Consider the following 19,075-nt stretch of genomic DNA (forward strand, 5'->3'; position numbering starts at 1 on the left):
CTGCAGTAGTAAACAGGCATTCTTTATAAAGGGAATGATCAATTTGATCTTGTTTAGACATCTCTTTTTAGGATAAGATGAATAATGCTGTAGAAATGTCTCTTCACTGACAAAAGGAAAGCAGGGTGACTGCTCCAAATGTCAGTGTTTGGATTATCCTGCTTAGTGTGCCGATCTGCTTTCTGAGTGCTGCTATAACACAATCAGTGTTATTCTAAAAAGTACTTGACAAATATTTCCATGCATAAAAGGAATTGTTTCCATTAAAATTGTTTTTCTAGTAACATTGCAGATGCCTAAGAAACTCTCCATCACAAAAACTACTCTACCTAGCAGTCATGCTGCAATGGGTTTGGAAGGAAGGAATAACAGGAGAGCTGAAATAGAAAAGTAAGAGTAATACAGTGTTCAAGTGCACAGATAGGATATTTGCTTTTCTGATGTGTTTTTTTATCTTGTCTTTGGCCTGGAATCAGTTATGAGGGTACTACTTTGTTAACATGGATAACAGTAACGTAAGAAGGTCCATTTAGGAATTGTCTGCTGGAGAAAAGTCAGGAGTAGCTTTTTTTGTCATTTATTTGATTCAGCTTCTCTCCTCTTTCTCCAGGCTATCATCCTGTAAACTAAAATCAAAATTAAGCTAATGAAGCCCCCAAGATGGGTTTGTTACCTCTGAGGGAAAGCATATATTGTAAGAAATACACATGAAGAGCATGGATGACTCAGTCTTCCACTTGCTTTAATAAGGACTGTGTGAGAAGAAGACGATTGCTTCAGTTCTGCAGGATGTAGCTGTTCATTTTGTCACGTAGGCAGAAGGAGGTGCTATGAAAGTTACCAAAAAGCAGCTTTCTGAGAATACAGTTGAGAAAACAGGTGGTCAGATTTTGGTCAAGGTTGAAAGGTCATTTAACATGTGAAACAAAGACTTCAGGACACTTCCTGTTTAGGTGTTATTTTCTACTGCTGTAGATTTTATCAGTTTATTCTTCCTAGTGAACACTGGCACACCTCTTTTTTTTTTTCTTTTTTAGGCATTATTCATGTCTTCTTGGAGCATAAGTCTATGCTTCAGCTACTCACCTTCACTAGTGAAGAAGTTTCTCTTCACTAACTTGAAAATTGACTTCTTATGTGAAGCACTGGTACTTACGTTATAAAATCCTTTACCATAATATGACGCTCAGAACCTCTTCTCTACTTTACTGCTATCTCCTTGCGACTGTTCATATATTAAGTTGGAACTTTTTAGTCAGTGATTACAGTTTCTCTTGTTCTCTCCTTCCCTGGATTGCACCAGTTCTGAAGTTGATATGAAGATGTTAATAGCTCTTTTCACATAATTACTCTTTTGACCATAACTATTGAAAAAGATTGCTTCAGAGATGCATACCTGTACTAGTTTGAAAACAAACCAGTGGGAGGCACCAAGTCAGAATAACAATTTAATGGAAATTAAAGAAAAGGAAAAAAAATTAAAAGAAAACACTGGTTCAAACTGACAGAGTCAAGATACAACCTGAGTCCCTGTTAGGCAGGGTGGTGGTAGCCAGTCTGGTAGAATGGTGGCTGCAGTCCTCTGAAGCAGTGATCCTGTAGTAAAGGAGTCTGCTCTTCCTCAGAAGGTCCAGTGGTGGCTGTGTAGCTCCTGTCCTCTGGAAATCCAGTGGGAAGGGTTATCTCTGGTGTTCAGAGTCCCAGATTATATCCACGATGGGATGCTTGGTTCCTCCCTCTGGGTGGAGCATCTCACAATGGGGTAATGAGTCATGAGGCCAAGTGTTGATTAGGCTCATTAACAGGAGATAGTCCGGAGGGAGTTATCTCTGAGTCAGGTGGCAGGACAATGATGGGCCATTAACAGCAAGATAGTCTGGGGGGAGGAGGCAAGGAAACACTGCCCCACCTGATTTCAACAGCTCATGAGGATGGTAATAGAATACACTGCAACCCAGGACAATACCTAATGTGTTTTTTTGTAGCATTTTATAATCCTTAATTTATATTATTGAGGAGTTTCTGTGAGGGCAGTAAGCTGAACTTCTAAGAGAAGGAGCACTGATGGATGGTCTAATAGGCTTGCTGACTGATGCTTTGTAATAGTGGTACTCTTGAACATCTCTGGATGTTGGAAAGAGACCATGCTTTTATACCATTTAGGGAAACCTGATTCTTGGGACAATCACTTGATTTTCTTAATAAATGAAGTAGTCTTGAACATCTTTCTTTCAACAGCAGTGCTTTCTTTCTTCTTGACCCCCCCCCCCCATCAATTGATTGGAGAATCAGTGAGTATTAGAACTCTTACAATAAACAACTCTATTGATTTAACAGTCCTAGGTGAATATAGCCAACAGAGAAATTGAATGTAACCTCTTTGTTTTTGGTGAGATCATAAGCACTTTCTATGAAGTAATGTACACAAAACATTTTTTCTTATAATGAAACGTATTTTCAAGGTGAGTACAGGTTGTTCTCTTCAAGTGGAGTCATAGAATGGTTTGGGTTGGATGGGACTTTTAAAAGTCATGTAGTCCAAAACACCTGCAAATGACCAGGGACATTAGCAACTAGATCAAGTTGCTCAGAGCCCTGTACAACCTGGTCTTGAATGTTTTTAGGGATGGGGCATCCACCACCTCTCCAGGCAACTTATTGCACTGCTTCCCCGCCTGCATTGAAAAAAATTTCTTCCTTATATCTAGTATCAATCTCCCCTCCTTTAGTTTAAAACCATTACTTCTTGTCCCAGCACAGCAGGCCCTGCTGAAAGGACCAGGCTTCTCTTTCTCATCAGTCCCCTGTAAGTATTGAAAAGCAACAATAAGGACTCCCCAGAGCCTTCTCCCCTCCAGGCTGAACAACCACCTCCCTCTCATCCTGTTCTCAGAGAATGGTGCTCCAGCTCTCAGATCGCTTTTTTGGGTCTGGCCTGGACCCACTCCAACAGGTCTTTCTTGTGTTGACCTGGACACAGCATTCCACGCGGGATCTCAGCAGAGTGGAACAGAGAGGCAGAATCACCTCCCTTAATTTGCTGGCCACGTTTTTTGTGCAGCCCAGGATGCAATTGGTTTTCTGGGCTATAAGTGCCCATTTCCAGCTCATGTCTAGCTTTTCATCCATTAGTGCCCCCATGTCCTTCTCAGCAGGGCTGCTCTCAGTCTGTTCACCCCCAGGCTGCGCTGATACTGGAGGTTGCCCTGAGCCATGTGCAGCACATTGCACTTAGCCTTATTGAGGTACCTCATGAGGTTCACATGGATGCTATGTAAACCTAGATTTATACTGTGACTTACAAGTAGAAGTTGAGTTAGAGCTAATATACTCAGAGTTCTAGACCAAGGACTGCAACCATTTCCTCTACTGTGATATAGCTGGGGTGAACAAAACCTAAGATCTTCCTAAAACCATTTAAAAGCCAGTCCTGGCTAAACCCATACAAAAATCTATTTATCTTCTTAGATATAGTAACAAATGACTATTTACTTTGTGCTCCCTGTTAGTATAAAGGAATGGGATCCATTGAGAATAAAATCTTCTCACATACCAGTGAATGTGTGTGGTCTCTCTGTGGGCCAAAATATTACTTTTTTGTATACACAATCAGTTTTCCACAGAAACGTCTGCACTAATTTTAAAGGGACACATAACCAAACAATGTGATTAACTGTCTGCCAAGTTGTCTGTATAAATCATACAGAAAATGCCTCTCAAAGCTGAAGGCCTGCTGCAGAGCAGCTGGAATAAATAAAGGAGAAACACTTCTATTTTCAGGTTATGTTTTTCTAAGACATTTCTTGTCAGGACTGCAGCAGGGTTTTGAAGAAGAGTAACACAGACTGTGCATGGAAGGGCATTGGAGAGAAAGAATTCACTAATCTTGAGTGGTTGGTAAAAACATCAGCTGCATTTCCACATTACTGTATATAAATAATTAAAGAACAAACAGAAAATTGGCATCAGAGCATTCATCTCAGTCACCATTGTGAAGAAATGCATATTACTAGGAATTGGTAAAGATATTCCTGTCCTGTGTGAGCTGATCCGAGCCTTTGAATCTTGGTTTAAGACCTATGCTAATTATTTTCAAAAAAGGTTCCAATAATAATTCTGATCTCCCTTTTCTTATTTTTGCTGCATCATCTATTTCTTTGATAGCCAAGGAAATGCGGAAGTAATTTTTAAGATCTTATTCCTCAGAGATACTTTGTAGCTATTTTCCATTTTATGTTGTGTCACTGGTTTAGGGAATGGGATCATGGAGTCCAGTGTTTGTATGCCTGGTTTGAGGGCGGACTCTGACATCCAGGGGGTCTCATGCTGTAATCAGTGGCCCTGCAGTGTATGTACCACATACCTGATCTTCCCTCACAGATAGACTTATTGATGGCATGCAGGAAGTATCTTTACAAGCTGGTAAAATTAGTCCAAATGCCAATTGGAAGTGGACAAGAGATCACCCAGGTTTGACAGGTGACCCAGGTAGTAACTCCAGATGTACAGATTGGGATCCTTTTCCACTGCTAAGGTGGCCTTGTTCAAACAGCTTTGTTAAAGTGTGTGTGATCATTAGCAGTGGATCTGTGTTTTATGGAAGGAAAGATGTCTCAAGTCCCTCAAGTCAGAGCAACATTATTTGGATATGATTTGGTATTTATTATTCATCTCCCATCTCAGAGACAGGCTGTTTTGAAGCTTCTGTGTAATGACTGTTGAGTCCTTTGATGTTATCCATATTTAAGTATGTTTTTCAACTGGCTTCTTAATTCAGTCATATTTTCACTTCAGCTCAGCTTCCAGTCGTCCAGGAGGTTGGATATAGCATTTCAGAAAGTGATGATATGGAGGTCTGTGAAAACACCAGTTGCATCTGGAAAGGTATGTTCCAACATAGCAAACCTTTTCAGGCACACTGAACAGTAAGATAGTACAGTCTGTATCTACACAGGAAAAGCAAGTGCATCTACCTCTTTCAGCAAGTGTTACAGAATAACACAAAGTGGCTGAGAGCTACCTGCTCAGAGCTATTTTGAGAGGTCTCACAACCTCTGAACAGGTAGTATTCCAGCTTTCGGTGTGGTTAACTCCCAGCATTTTACCTGGCTCTCCTTTGGCCCCCATCTGATACACTGGTGGCCCTAAAACATTAATTTCCTTTCAGCTTTTCTGTTTCAGAGCCCTACAAATGAAACCAAAAAGTATAGGGTTGTGCTGTGGAATGGGTGGGGGATATGTATCATATCGACTGTTGGGTACATATGAGTGCAGGGCATGCAGAGATGGTGGAGTCTTGTTGCTCTTACCTGTAGGGAAAGATAATAGGATCAAACTGTCCCTAGCATTGCAGCTGGTTTCATCTGTGGGGCAGTAGATTAATTTACTACATAAAATATCCTATGAATGAAGGAGCATAAGGGAGTGTGGATGATCAAGTGATTTGAAAACAGGAGGTATCTGAAGAGATAAGCCTGTGAAATAATACAGGCGTTCCCATACTTACTTGGGTGTGAGACAGTTCATTAAATCTCAGACTAATATTTTGGTGCCTTCTGTCTTGAACAGATGATATGTTTTTGTGCTCTGGCTATGTCTCTTTATGAATCTGGATTTCAACCCTGTTTGGAAGAAGCTGGGATTTATGTGATAGATTTGTATTGTCTTTTGTTGCTTTCCTCTGTGCAAATAAGCCTGGTTTCAGAGCAGTTAATAGCAACAGTATAGGGATAAATCACAGTGGCTTTTCCCCTTGATGACAAATGAATATAGGCATTAAGAATACCAGGTTTGATTCCACCCACCTACTTGTTAATCAAGTGGTTTGATGTGACAGTACTGACTACTTTTCCTGAGTTTCATTTTGAGAATTGACACAGGCATGTGAGAGCCAAAATCTTATCAAAAGTCAGTGATATCCACTAGCACCCAGGAAAAATAACAAAATGGCATAATGACATTTAATCTCCACTAAGAAAAAAGCCTGTTATGCATATTCATGTGCCCATGAAGTGGGTGAACAGAGCTGAAAGGGTAACCAGTATGAATTTGGGGTAGATGAATTACTCACAAGAGAAGAGAATCCTGAAATGAGTTACCAAGATGATTTCATCTGTTACTGTCTCACTACACAATGTCAGCTGCCAGTGTTAAAGAAGAAAAGTGTTTACAGAGTTACAGAAGAGTTGCCGTTCATTGAATATTACAATTAAGTGCCTTAAGTTTCTTGAATTATCTTGGTGGGATTCAGAAAGATTTTGTAAACTTTTCAAAAGTAATGAAAAATCTAGACATTAGAAGTACAATTTTTTTCTGTACAACGAAGTCTCATTTTAGTGATGTCAGACATTTTAGGGTTAGAATGCAGTGTTACATATCCTACTGTGCAGCTCTGAGGTCATTCCTGCAAATCTTCTTAATTTTTTAAACTCCACAAAATTTTAGACACAGAAGAAAATCACTCTAATCTACTTGTTCATCTTCAGAGAGAAGGAATACACAGCTGAGAGGGGAAACATTTGCTGTCTGTCAAAATCAAATTTTGGAATATGGGAGAAGAGTATGGAAGGGTTGCATGATGCAAATTCTCCACAATTTGCCATTGAAGTTTCATATAGGCTGTGCATGTGCATATTTACAGAATACAAATACTTTGTCAGTGTCAAATTTTTTTTGAAGAGAAAAGGTTAGTTGTAGAGATAAATATCATCTTCTGCCCTTGAAACTTCTAAGACTCATTGTAATTACTACTCCCTGGGGAATAATTTGAATAAGGAAATTAAAACACAGAGAAGGTTGCAAAAATGTGGTCTCCAGCATTCTGCTCTGCACACTACAGCAATATAATTTCTTATACATAAAAATCTAGCATTAAATTATTCAAAAAGGCTAATGATCTGGCTTTTTTTTTTTTTAAATAATGCTGAGGAGTCTTTGCAGCCTGATGTAGACAATGACCACAAAGGATGACTCTTCTTGCTCGTACTTGAATTGTCTTCTGTTTCTCGTCACTGCGCTGTCATGAGCTTAGTGTGGTGTGATCAAGGAGCGTGCATTCTAAAAACCTTTTCCTGTGGTTAGGTATCGATGGGGTAGACCTTAGGGGGGAAGTAAACACCAGAAAGCAAAAGAGTTAATTACTGTGTAAGGGGGTTTTGGAGTTGAAGAGCATACATGAAAAATTCTGCTAATAGCAACTTCTGACAGAAACAAAGGCAAAAAAAGAGGAAAACCACCATGTTTTGTATTGAACAGTGGTACAACTTAAACAAAATATGGTGGACCCTATTCTCAGTTCTAGCTGACTGAATGCATGAAGGTTTGAAAAAGCTGGTGAGGTGTGGCTTTCACCTGGTCTAGTGTGTGTAGTGTTTTGAGCCTACCCAGGATAAATTAGGCACTTCAAGCCTCCTCTGAATCATGGGGAGACAAATATAATGAGAATGTGAAAGGCTTAGGCCTGAGAAAAAATGGTGGTGTTTTGCGTTACTGATTTGCATGTGATGAGTCTTCAAATACAGGATGCCAAGAGGGGACCCAAAATGAGCTTAAAACTGTTACCACTATGAAGCCATTCACACCTTTGGAGCCAGAAGTGAGGCTTCATATTACTGGCTGGTGCAATGATTGCTGTAAGTTAATTTCTCCTGTGTGGTGTTTCTAGCACAGACTGTGAATTCTTATAATGTGTTTCAAGAAAGATGGTGGTGTGTCCCCTTCACATAAAATGGAATCACTGCAGAACGTAAGTCTCATACAGCTTCCTTCAGCTATAGATCTCAATACATCTTTCAAATCAAATAGATCTACCCCCACTTAAGAGTAAGTTAAATGTTTTATCAATCAGCCCTGGGTAGTAGCCAGTAACCACAGCAGCAGTTCCATTGAGTGGACTTTGAAATATCTTGTTTTTGAAGACAGCAGTGACATTTGTGTTTTGGGTGACACCTTCTGAACTAAATTCTCACGTCTTTGTTGGTGAACAGGCAAAAATTGAACACTCACAAGCTATACATGAACAGCTAAATCTCAGGTCTGAAGATTTTTAGCACTTCATAAGATATAACAAACAACTCTTTATGTTTATGTGTTTATAATTGTCCCTGGGAAGAGTTTTTCAACATACCTTTGTGAGTGTTCATGTATATCCATGAACAGGACAAAGGTTTGTTGGGGTGATACACACTGTTAATGCACAAGGTATGTCCCAGGACCGACAACATTAACAACAGTGGTCTGTGGAAACAATTTCTGCTGCGAGAGTCAGATCTGTAATTAAACAGACTGATGGATTCAACTGTTCTTCAGAGAGATTTTAGTTACCAAAATATGGTGCCAGACCTTGGATTATGGTAGAACGTTCTGTGCTTCAGAGGTCATGCAAAATGAGAATGTCCTGGTTAGGTATTAAATGTTGCACACCATCTGCTGCTGACTTACATGACATAACAGGGTGTTCTGAAGATAATCACTGTAGTGATTTGGTCTGCAAATGCAATGTGACCAGCATCAGGGAGTGGAAGCAGTATTCCCATCATACATTTACTGAACAAGCCCTGAAGATGAGAAGCAGAGTTTCCTTAATAACTTTTTGCACTTCTTCCTATCATCTGCAGCGTAAATGTGTATGTGATTTTGTGTTACTTTGGCTGAGGTGCTAGGTAATAACTGGACTTACCTGCTTCAGTCATGAGTCATCAATCTGAAGATACTGAAGTGGAGCATGTCCATGTAGGAACTTATAAATACTGACATATAAATAAACAGCTTTAAACTCACAGACGTGCACCCCTTCAATCCAGTCTGACTTCAGCATCACTGACACAGGTGTTGAAATTTGGAAATACTCGTTATCTTACCTGTGAAATAAATGAGTTTTCCTTATGTCAATTCAGAACTGGGGAGTGGCTTCTTGTGAACAAATGAAGGGAACAAATTTTTCTTTCCTCTTGCTGTCAAATTTTTATTTCTTGTTTTTTTTTGGATTGGCAGTTGTGGAACATTGAAACCAGAAAGCGGCTGAGAAATATGTTTGGCCACCTGTCTGTAATTGGAGCTGGAATCATTGTATTCTGAGCAGGTGAGTAGTAAAGTCTATTCCCAGAAAGAGTCTTGCTGCTTTTAGTCAGGCAAATGTCCCATTCATTTTAGCTGATTTTCTTGGCTTTGTTCAAATGTGATTTTCCTGTTCCCTCATCTATCACCCATCTCAGAAATCATACGGAGATTTATTGTATGACAGGAAAGCAGCCAGAAAGGATTTAACCTGTTTCTGTAGTCTCTGTTTCTTACTCTCCTTCCAGAAAACTGTCACCACTTGCAGAATTTCAGTATGATTTGGAGGCTGTGACTCTGGTTTTGTGCAAGGCCTGACTTGAAATTCTTTTGTCTCCAGTGGGTCTGAATGTCAAAAATCACGGCCTCCCCAGTGCTGGGGAGACCGTACGTAGCTTAGATGGCCCCTATATAGATATCAAGACTGTATCTGCCTTTTCAAATGCCCAGCAAACCATGGCTATTAAGAGTTGCACACCTCTCTAGCTCTGTACCAGCAAGGAAAGGCCAGCTCATTGCTATCTGCAGCCCAAGGAGGGACAAAGTCCCTGAAATTTGCTTTGTGAAGGGTGTATTTTAGAGTAGCAGGTGAATATTTTGTATTTAGGTATCATTTCTGTATGTGGGCTCAGATGAGAAAGATCAAATGTACTCTTGTGGGTTTTTTTCATCCCACTTTCTGTTTCAGATCTTTAACTCACACATGATGGGGCCGAGGGGAGACTTGTGTATGATGAATGCTGCTGTGATTTTAAAATCATATGATAGTGTTCTGTTTTACTTAATTGGAAACATAATAGCAAGGGTACAACTTTATTGTTAATTCAAAATGAAACTAGTATCTCTTGATAGGAACAGCAGTGGTAGTTTTATTTTGGTTTCACAAGATGCTCTGGTTGTGACGGTACTAGTCTGGAAGGTGGAGGTACAAGGAGGTACAGGCATACCAGCTGAACAAACAGTTAACAAAATACAGCTGCAATTATACTGGGTGGGTTAGGTTACAAGGATGCAGGTGTAACATCCTGCCAGTGCCAAGTGGCATAACCTTACTACAGCAAGAAATAGTTTCGGTCCATGTTTCCTCTTGGCCAAAGCTGTGAAAATAACAGGAACTTCAGAGTAGAAACTGATGATAAAATTCAGTGTGAACCTGGGAACTACAGTTATGGTTGACACATTAGGTTGAGGTAACATTTATTTCTTTTCCAAGTTTGAAATTTACCGTCTAATTCTAATATTAGGGTAGAGTTAAAATAACTGCATAAGGAGAAAAAAAGGCATGGAGTTAATATTAATTGTAACTAAAATTAGAGCAACATTCTTACACTAAATTTCACTGTGGAGGCTTCAATTCCAAAGTATCAACTGACTTCAGGATTACAGTTTAATTATAGTTAAAAATAATCCAACAACACATCATCATTAATCTGTAAGTGAATTTCAGTACCATAAATTAATCCATCACATTTTATTGTCTTTTCTTTGCCTTTAGCAAAACAGATGTTGTCTTTTGTGTCAAAAGCAAATAATTTTGATTTTTTTTTCATTCCAAGTGGAAAAAGATCTCCTTTCAGACATTATTCTAAGGAGTCTGCTTCCTTGCCACTCATATCACTATAATTACTGGGAACCTTAATATGACCAACACTGACAATATGGCAATTGACTTCTGTTTCTTGTGATGTGCTGGATTGACCCAGGCTGGATGCCAGGTGCCCACCACCCAGTCTACCACTACCTTTATCAGAAAGGGGAAGGGGAGAAAATAAGATGGAAAAAACCTTGTGTGTGAAGATAAAGGCAGTTGAATAAGGCAAAAACAAAGGCCACTTCCTGTGAAGTAGGACTTCAGGACAGCAGTTATTCTGAAAGACAGAGATTATAATAAAGAATGCTTTCCCCTCTCTCTGCCTCCTTTGCCCTCTTCTCTTAGGTTTTTTTGCTGCCCAGATGTCATATGGTATGAAATATTGGTTTGGGTCAACTGTCCTGGCTCTGTCCCCTCCCAGGATCTTGCCCAGCCCCCAGTGAGAAAGGAGTGATGGAGAGGCAGTCCTGATGCTGTGCCAGTGCTGCTCAGCACCTGCCAAAACATGGGTGTGTTACCAACACCCTTCTGGCCACCAACACAAAGCACAGCACTGGGGGGACTGCTGTGGGGGAAATGAACTCCATCTCATCTGGACCAGATACACTAGGCTAGATTTTATTATTATTTAGTAGGAAAAATCTATATAAATCTTCAGGAGGCAATTGATGATGCCTTTGCATGTAAGGCTCATACTCCCATTTAGTTTTATAGGTATTTTCCATAAAGACGTGCTTAACTTTCTCTGATACATGGCTTGGTTGGAATCTTCCCTATCTTGTGATCTTCAAGTCCATTATACAAGCAGAACACAATGACATTTCTTGCAACAAGTCAGTTTTGTGTCTGCATTTTTAGGGCTTCCATGTCACTCAATGTGTATTTGATAAATCTTTTGGAGCTAGTGTGAGAAAGTCTCCAGTCACTAACCCTTAATACCTTAAATCAATCTATTGCAGTAATATCAGGTATCTCTTTCTCAGATACCCAGAAAGATTGTATTGAACTTGCTGATTTTATTTCAGTGTCATCATACTAGTTGTAAGTGTGAATTTCCAGCAGGAAGCTCTTCTGATTTGTCATAGGTTTAATGTAAGTAATATCCATAAAAAATGGTAAAATGCATTGAAAGGTATTTTCAATATTTTCAGTTCAACTCCTCTATTAATATATAAACCCCATATCTAGGAGCTAAACTTTAATAGTAGCAGTATTTCCAGGCAGGGTACTCCTTCCTGCCTTTGGTAGACTGATGATACTGGTTGTAGAACTGTGAATCCATTTCTAGTCAGGCAGCTAGTGCAACAGTGCCAAGCTGTGCAGATTTTCCTAAAGCCTTAGAGCGGGAGGGAGAAAGGAGACAAGGCGTCATGGGTTAGCTAGCATAGTCCCAGAAGTGATGTTCTTGCAAACGAGTGCTTACAGCACACAAGGGAAGGGACAGAACCAAAGAATACATTGCAACTTGCTAGAAAGACCTTTAGTGATACAATGCAGTTCTACACTGCCTCTCTGTTGGGTGTGCAGTCACACCTGGCTTTGGCAAAAATCATCTTGTGAAAGAATTTTTCATGAGGAACAGGAAATAGTTTGTATTATATGGCTTGGCAGTTGAACAGGGTGCAGATCAGTGGCATACAGTGTGCTCATGGAAAAGAAACTTGAGAGACAACAGGTATTCTGCCCAGTTTGAATGGAACAGCTGCTTGGCGCCTTTCTGTTGTCAGTCACCTCCACGGTCAGGCGTGTGTTTGATAGTTGTTCTGTGTTTCCTCTTACTGAAGTGCTGTTGTTCTGCTGACAGATTTCACTCTGATGTGGTTTGCTTCTGAAGAAACATTGGTGTGATGAAGCTGCTTGTCATCATTAACATCAAACCCACGCTGTTTTTTCTCCTCTGCAGTGGTTCACTACTAGGATCCCTCTGTCACCATGATGTTCAGGTTGCTCAGCACCATGTTGGGACTCTTTGTCAAAACAAACAAAACACTTGCAGCCTGAAATTGTCACTAGCCAACCTGTTGCTGGCATTTGGGTCTAGGAGTGGTATATTGAATATCTGGCATAGCGACCCTGGTGTGAAATTGCAGTCACAGACACTGGAAACCATACTTCATTTCTTAGCAGTTAAAGTACATGAAGAAGGCATATCGCCCGGGTAATTTTTCAGATTATCTTACTGATATCTATTAGTTTTTTCTGTCTGTGTTGCCATTAATTTTAAGATCAGTTCTCCTCATAGATATGTTTGCTAGGGCTTTGATACTGGATTAGTAGGCCTTTGTAAATATATTGCCAAACAGAAATAACCTTTACCACATTTTCTTCTATCTATGTACCTTCACAGCAAAGTTTGGTGGTGTAATACTTACAAGTTTGCAAACAAGATGTTTCAATTCTTGGAGTTTTGGAAAATGATTTCTGCTGCAATTAATTTAATACATGAGGTTCCTTTTGCCCTCCTGCCCATATTTTCTTGCTGTTTCCTGTGGCAAATAATCTGAAGAAGGAAATTTTAAATGAAACAATTTAAGATTCTTTGTCTTTATGAGGTCCCTGTCTGTGTTGGAGATAGGTCAGGTATTAGTAATAAGAGGCAGGAGAGTCCGGTATTTACAAGCTGTCCTCCCAAAAGTATCTGAGACTGGACTGGAGTGCTGTGGTTAAAGGGTCAGGGAAATTTATTAAAACAGGTGGAATTGAGTTCTGAGAAGCTTTTCTTCAGGTAGATGCTGGGCCTTAGGCATATCCTTGAAATATCCCAGGAGAAACCAGGTGTCTTGTAAACCCTGTAGACCTCTTTGCTTAGACTTCTGCGATGGCTTGGCTTAGGCAGTAAGACTCTATCCTGCTGGGTTCTTCTGGAACTGAGGTGTGAGTCTGTGGCCTCGGAAGGGCAAGCAGAGAAGCTGGAGTTTTAGGAGGGTATGTGGGACAGTGTAGGCTATGAAACAAGGGCAAGGGAAGCAGCATTTCAAGTTTTGGGATCCTACACTGCCCTAAGTGTACATTCCGTGTGCTTGTTGTAGTTCATTTTTATAACTAGACTTTAAGCTAAAACTCCTCTGTTCTTCCAGCTAACCTCCTAACCTATTCTGGCATCTGTTTTCTTTTTATTTTTTAGGCTATAAACTGGCGTCCTTGGCAGTCAAAAGCCCTTGCTATAGGAGGTGGAATGAAAGATGGGATTTTGCGTGTCTGGCACATAAATTGTGAGAAAATCATCCAAAGTGCAGTTACAGATTCGCAGGTGAAATGATGAAATGTCTGCATATTTAGGCTACGCTCTTTTTGTCTAGTGCTCTTTTGGCAAACTCCCACTGACTTTGAGGGTGGTTCTGCAGTAAGAGGAACAGCAGGATTTTCTCTGGATGTGCAATTGTGCTACATTCAGCACTGCAGTGTGTGATTGACTCAAGCAGTTTGTTGTTTCTCATTCACCACTTCATGCAGAAGTGATTGAAGAGGAGATAGTCTTGAAGCCAGACACTTTTCATCCTCTTTCCTTGCTGGCAATAATAGTTTTGGCCAAAACTCTAAATGTGAAGAGAATCCTGAAGGGAAAGAAAAATTCCCAGAGCATTGGGGTGAGGAGAGGTGTAAGAGTCAGAGAGAAAACATCTGTCTCTGGAATCTAACTATTAGGAGACAGAGGAACAGGTTCTCAGCTGCAGTAAAACAACTTGATTTGCTGGAGCTGTTACAACTTAGCTGAGGAGGTGTTTTGAGGGCTTTGGTGTTATACCAACAGGCTGTTACCATGTTTAGATAGGACAATAAAGCAACTGTACTTTTTTGTACAGTACTTTGAAGAGTTGCAAACAATTAAATGATCCTTCTAAATAAGTAAATACTCTGTTGGGACTATTTCTCAGTAGCTTGTTTAAACATTGTAGATTACATTTCAAACCTCTGAATGGTGTATGTTAAGCTCTTCTGAAAACTAAAGCAGAATTTTAAATTGCATTGGATTAGATTGCAAGGATTTCTTCCTTGCTCTGGTTACCCGGTGAACTGATAATGGGACAAGGCCTTCCTGGAAATCAGATGAAAATACAGAAGTATCCAATGCTTGTCAATTCGTTAGAACTCTATGGCAAGTATTTCAGTTATTTATCTGTCAAATCAGTCTGGTTTTCCAAGTGCATACCTGATGTAAAAAAAAGAGTAAAGAGCAGTCACCTACACATCTGTGTTCATGTGCACAATCCCGATTTGTGGGATTGTAATGGCTGACTTATTAAGAACATGGTAAAAAATTCTGCTGTGAAATTTCCTTGTTTTTTGTGATGGGATCCTTTCCTATAATTCCTAAGGCCATGCCAGGTGCAATATGTGTATTTCCACTTCTTCCTAAGGCTTACCAGGCCAGGATTGAATGTGCTAATGTCAGGTTGCTTCCAGTGTATTCTGGCTGATGACCTTCTAGACAGCATAAACAAACCAGATGTGCTTTTGCCTCTCATGATGTGAGGATACTGAACCAGCTTTCAAACGATGTCTAAACCAAATCTCCATGTGTTATTTAGACATGTCTGTGTTTTAATGAAGGATTTTGCTGTGAAGAAATGCACTGCAGAACGTTTCCCTTGTACCCTGCTGACTGCTAGAGAAAGTGGAGTTTCCTTGTAGCTCTGTATTGTTCTGCGGTGCTGTAGGGCTATACCATATGCAGAAGCTGTTTCTTGATATTAGTCCTCCTTGTCTCTGGTCTATTCAAGAGCAAAACCCCAGATCATTGCTACACAGACATATTCCTGCTTACGAAGACTCCTAATAACTTACTGTCAGCAATTGAATGTTGGAAAAAATTGTGCATGTATCAAAATATGGTCAGAATAAATACTGTGATGGATGATTTTGAGATGGTTCTAAGACAACCTCAGACACTTTTAACCATGTAAGTTTTATGCCCACAGAAATGATCTGATAAATTGTAACTGAATTTCACTGTTTAAGCCTCTTGCAAATGCTGAAGAATGAAGACCCCTCAGCACCAGCTGAGTGCTGTAATTAAGGTTGACTGTCACATAGCATATTAAGAACAGAATGACAACTGAAACATGGTAACTTTTTATAGCACTGAGTCCTTTTTTGAGATACTTCTGATAGAACTATTACAGTAATTTTCTAGGAAAAAAAAAAAAATTTTTGGCTGTAATTTCCTTCCCTTAGAAAAGTTGTTGTAGATCAATGAAAATGTACAGGCAAATAAAATAAGTAATTGCTTTGAAAATTACCTGACCTGAACATGATCGTGAAACAATGAAATAAACCCAGAAAACTCCACTCAACACCCATGGAAATAAATAATTTTTACTTGTCTGATTTCTCCCTATGGCCCTCCATTCCTTTTTGACTTAGAATTTTAATCAAATTTCAATGAGTGTTGTGGATAATTTTGGATGCCTCCAAAGATTACAACTCAAGATTTTCCTTCAGAGTCATTACAGACAGGGAATGGACAGCATAAAGAATTCACTGAGTTATAAACTCATGGTCCTAACTATTGTCAAAGGTTGTGTACATTTCAACAACTTCAGAAGGAGAAAAGCCAGAAAATTAATCTCTGTTGAAATAATTTAGTGGTGGCGTTGAAGTTCAAGTCACAAGGTTTAGGAGGAACACACGTTGCTCAGTACCAGGACAGCAGGTGTTTGGATTTAGTCAGTATTTCCAGAGAGCCACTGTAGCAGCTTCACAAGTTAAGGGCAGACTTTCCACTGGCAACAGGTACCTGCAGGTCTTCATCAGGTACCAGAGTTTCAGAGGGCTTTACAGCTCCTCACATGTTTATCCTTATAATATCTTCAGCTAGAGAAGTGCCATCCTCTTGTGTTCACTGAGAACTCAGGTACAAGTGATGGGAGGACACAGGTCACTCATTCATTTCAGCTGGTCACACATGACTTCTTACTTTCACACTTCCTTTTAGGATGTGGTTTATCTGAACTGCTTTAGAAACTATGACTCAGAAGATTTTTTTCCCTTGGGGGACTAGCTTACCAGTGTGATTGTCAGTAACTCACCCAGCCAGAAAAGATGAGGTCCAGTAACATCAAGGAAAACGGCTTCAAATTCCTCTTGTTGCTGTGTGCCTAAAAATTTCATGGGTTTCCTTGGCATTGACACAGCTCTAGAAGATACAGGAAGTCTATGGCAGAGCAATGAGGTAAATGCAGTTCTCAACAGTCTCAGTTTCATTCCAGACTCTTTCTGCCTTCAGTTCAAATTCAGTGGCTGCTCATGGGTGAGATTTTTGTACAACCACATTAATGAGTTTTGTACATTCTTTGTGCTGCTGGACTGGGTAGCTTTTTGCTTTCAGCATGTAGGTCTCAAGGTTTACTGCAACTGCAGACAAACTCAAAACATGATTCCACTAAATGGCTTAGTGGAATCACTGTTGGAAAATCTCCTTAACAGCAATAACTGAGCAGCTGGAGACAGTATCTCATTATTGTTGGATCAGCTGCTGCCAGCTGTCTGCAAGGCCTATGCAGCCAGATGGGAAAGCTCAACAGTGACAGACATTACCAAACACAGATGAGACTGATGTTGTGAATGCATGGAGAACAATAGTTCTCCAAGTTCAGGTTCAATGTGTTCCTTTGACAGAAATGTCTCCTCAAAGTCAGTTAGAGCCTACTCCCTATTAAGAATGTATTTCCTTCGGCTCCTTATTAATACGAAAACAGTCAACAGATGATGATAGCTTCCCACATCCTATGCAGCATGCTTCTCTGCTGCAGTAAAAGTGGAACAAGCCACAGTGTGGGTGGTGAAAGAGACTGGCATAATCATCATCGAATTCTGATGTATCTTCCCTTTTCTTTTGTACATATTTTATTTTACAGGTCACAAAGGGAGAGTCTTTCATATAGCACTGAGCCCAGATCAGAGTAGGCTCATTTTTGTTGCAGCAGATGGGATGGCTTGTCTGTGAAAACAACATGGGTCTAGGGAGAGCATGCACAGCAACAAGGCACTTTAATAATGGTTATTTGAGCTCATCCTCGTGACTTCTTTTTCTTGAAAGCCAGTGATTAATGTATTTCACCCATTCAATAATTCAAAATATGTGTCTTCCTTCCAATAGAAACATGGTAAAATATAGTACAATTTATTTAAGAGAACAAAATTTTCTTTATTAGTCTGTCATGTGAAATGTTAGTAGCTTGTTTTGTCCTAAAGGAAAAAGATTCTAACTCTGAAGAATAATGTCATGTATATTTTCATTAAATTAGCAAACATGGAAGGAATCCACCCTGTGTAAAGTGCCAGCATGAAGTTTTAGGTCGTGCTTTTAGCTTTGATTCTTGCAATAAATTTTACACTGTCTTAGCATCCCCATTGATAACCACATACTAATTAAGGTATATTGCCTTGAATCATTCAAAGACTACGATCAGCAGAGACCAATTCAGGAGTCATAATTGTTCTGTATATCACATAAATCATGGTATGGAATCTCTCTAAATACTCCTAGAGCTCTAGGTTATACATGTAACTAAATATAAATGATTTATTGGGAATTATTTATTGTTTTCATAATGATAACTAAAACTAGCATAACTAGGAAACTGTATTGGATCTTTAATTTAGCTTCCTTTTGTTAAACCCACTCACTGTGTTTGACAATGAATGAAAATATAAACAATTGCATAATGATTTTATTATTGTGCATAGCTGTGTAATCAACTAGTTAAGAATTCAGATGGACATAGTCAAAGGAGCATGCTGTTTGGGCCAAACACAGCTGTTAGTTCACTCATTTCTTAAGGGCACCAGTTTAGTTCTGGTTGCCAGCAACCAGTGCAGCAGTCACCATACTGGGAATTTTACTTAGTGCTCACAAGGACAAAACCCCTTGGGCTTTAACATAGGTTTGCCTGTGGAAGACTTGTACACTGCCAGTAGCTAAGTAAGGATGTCAGGAGGGTCCTCAGAAGCTATTCAGATAGAGATCAGTAGTGCTATTCACAGTGTGTTCTGCCCACAGACACCTTCAGAGCTTTGCTTTCATTGTTAGGAACAATCAGAGACAAGGGGTAAGGATTCACTCTTGCATTTTTATATTAAAAGCCCTCTTAGCTCAGAAACTTGTACTATTTGGATTCTTTTATTTTCTTTTCACAACTGAAAACTTATTTAAAATGTTTCCTGTACTGGGGAAGAATAGGTTATTAGGGGAGTAGAGCAGTGCCAATCTATGGAAAATTACCCTGTGGTCAAATGCATGAGAAGAGATAGACAGGGGCACAAGTTATCTCTGTAAATGAATGTGAAACCTACATGTCTTTAATTCTCATGATTTTTAAAGCCTCATCTTGTGCTGTTCATAAATCACGTGTTTGCTAACTTTAGCTCTGGAAGGTTGAGACCACTTATCTGTTTTACCTAGTAAGAGATCGCAGTAAACCTGCTACT

At 39.6% G+C, this 19,075-nt stretch overlaps 1 protein-coding gene across 1 annotated transcript; it reads left to right on the plus strand.

Annotated features, from left to right (window-relative positions):
• The first annotated feature begins 220 nt into the window (after positions 1-220).
• CDC20B (cell division cycle 20B) lies at positions 221-19,031 on the plus strand. Its single transcript, XM_042028901.1, is given in 11 exon segments — positions 221-396; positions 4,170-4,180; positions 4,795-4,884; positions 7,521-7,653; positions 8,158-8,164; positions 8,992-9,052; positions 9,055-9,079; positions 12,549-12,777; positions 13,770-13,895; positions 14,621-14,741; positions 17,503-19,031. Coding segments are annotated over 11 exon segments (996 nt in total). The 5' UTR covers positions 221-292; the 3' UTR covers positions 17,592-19,031.
• The last annotated feature ends 44 nt before the right edge of the window (positions 19,032-19,075 follow it).

The sequence above is a fragment of the Corvus kubaryi genome, unplaced genomic scaffold, assembly GCF_017639235.1.
Source record: "Corvus kubaryi isolate FWS band 111438036 unplaced genomic scaffold, C.kubaryi_AGA036_p1.0 37308, whole genome shotgun sequence".
NCBI classification, from domain to species: Eukaryota; Metazoa; Chordata; class Aves; order Passeriformes; family Corvidae; genus Corvus; species Corvus kubaryi.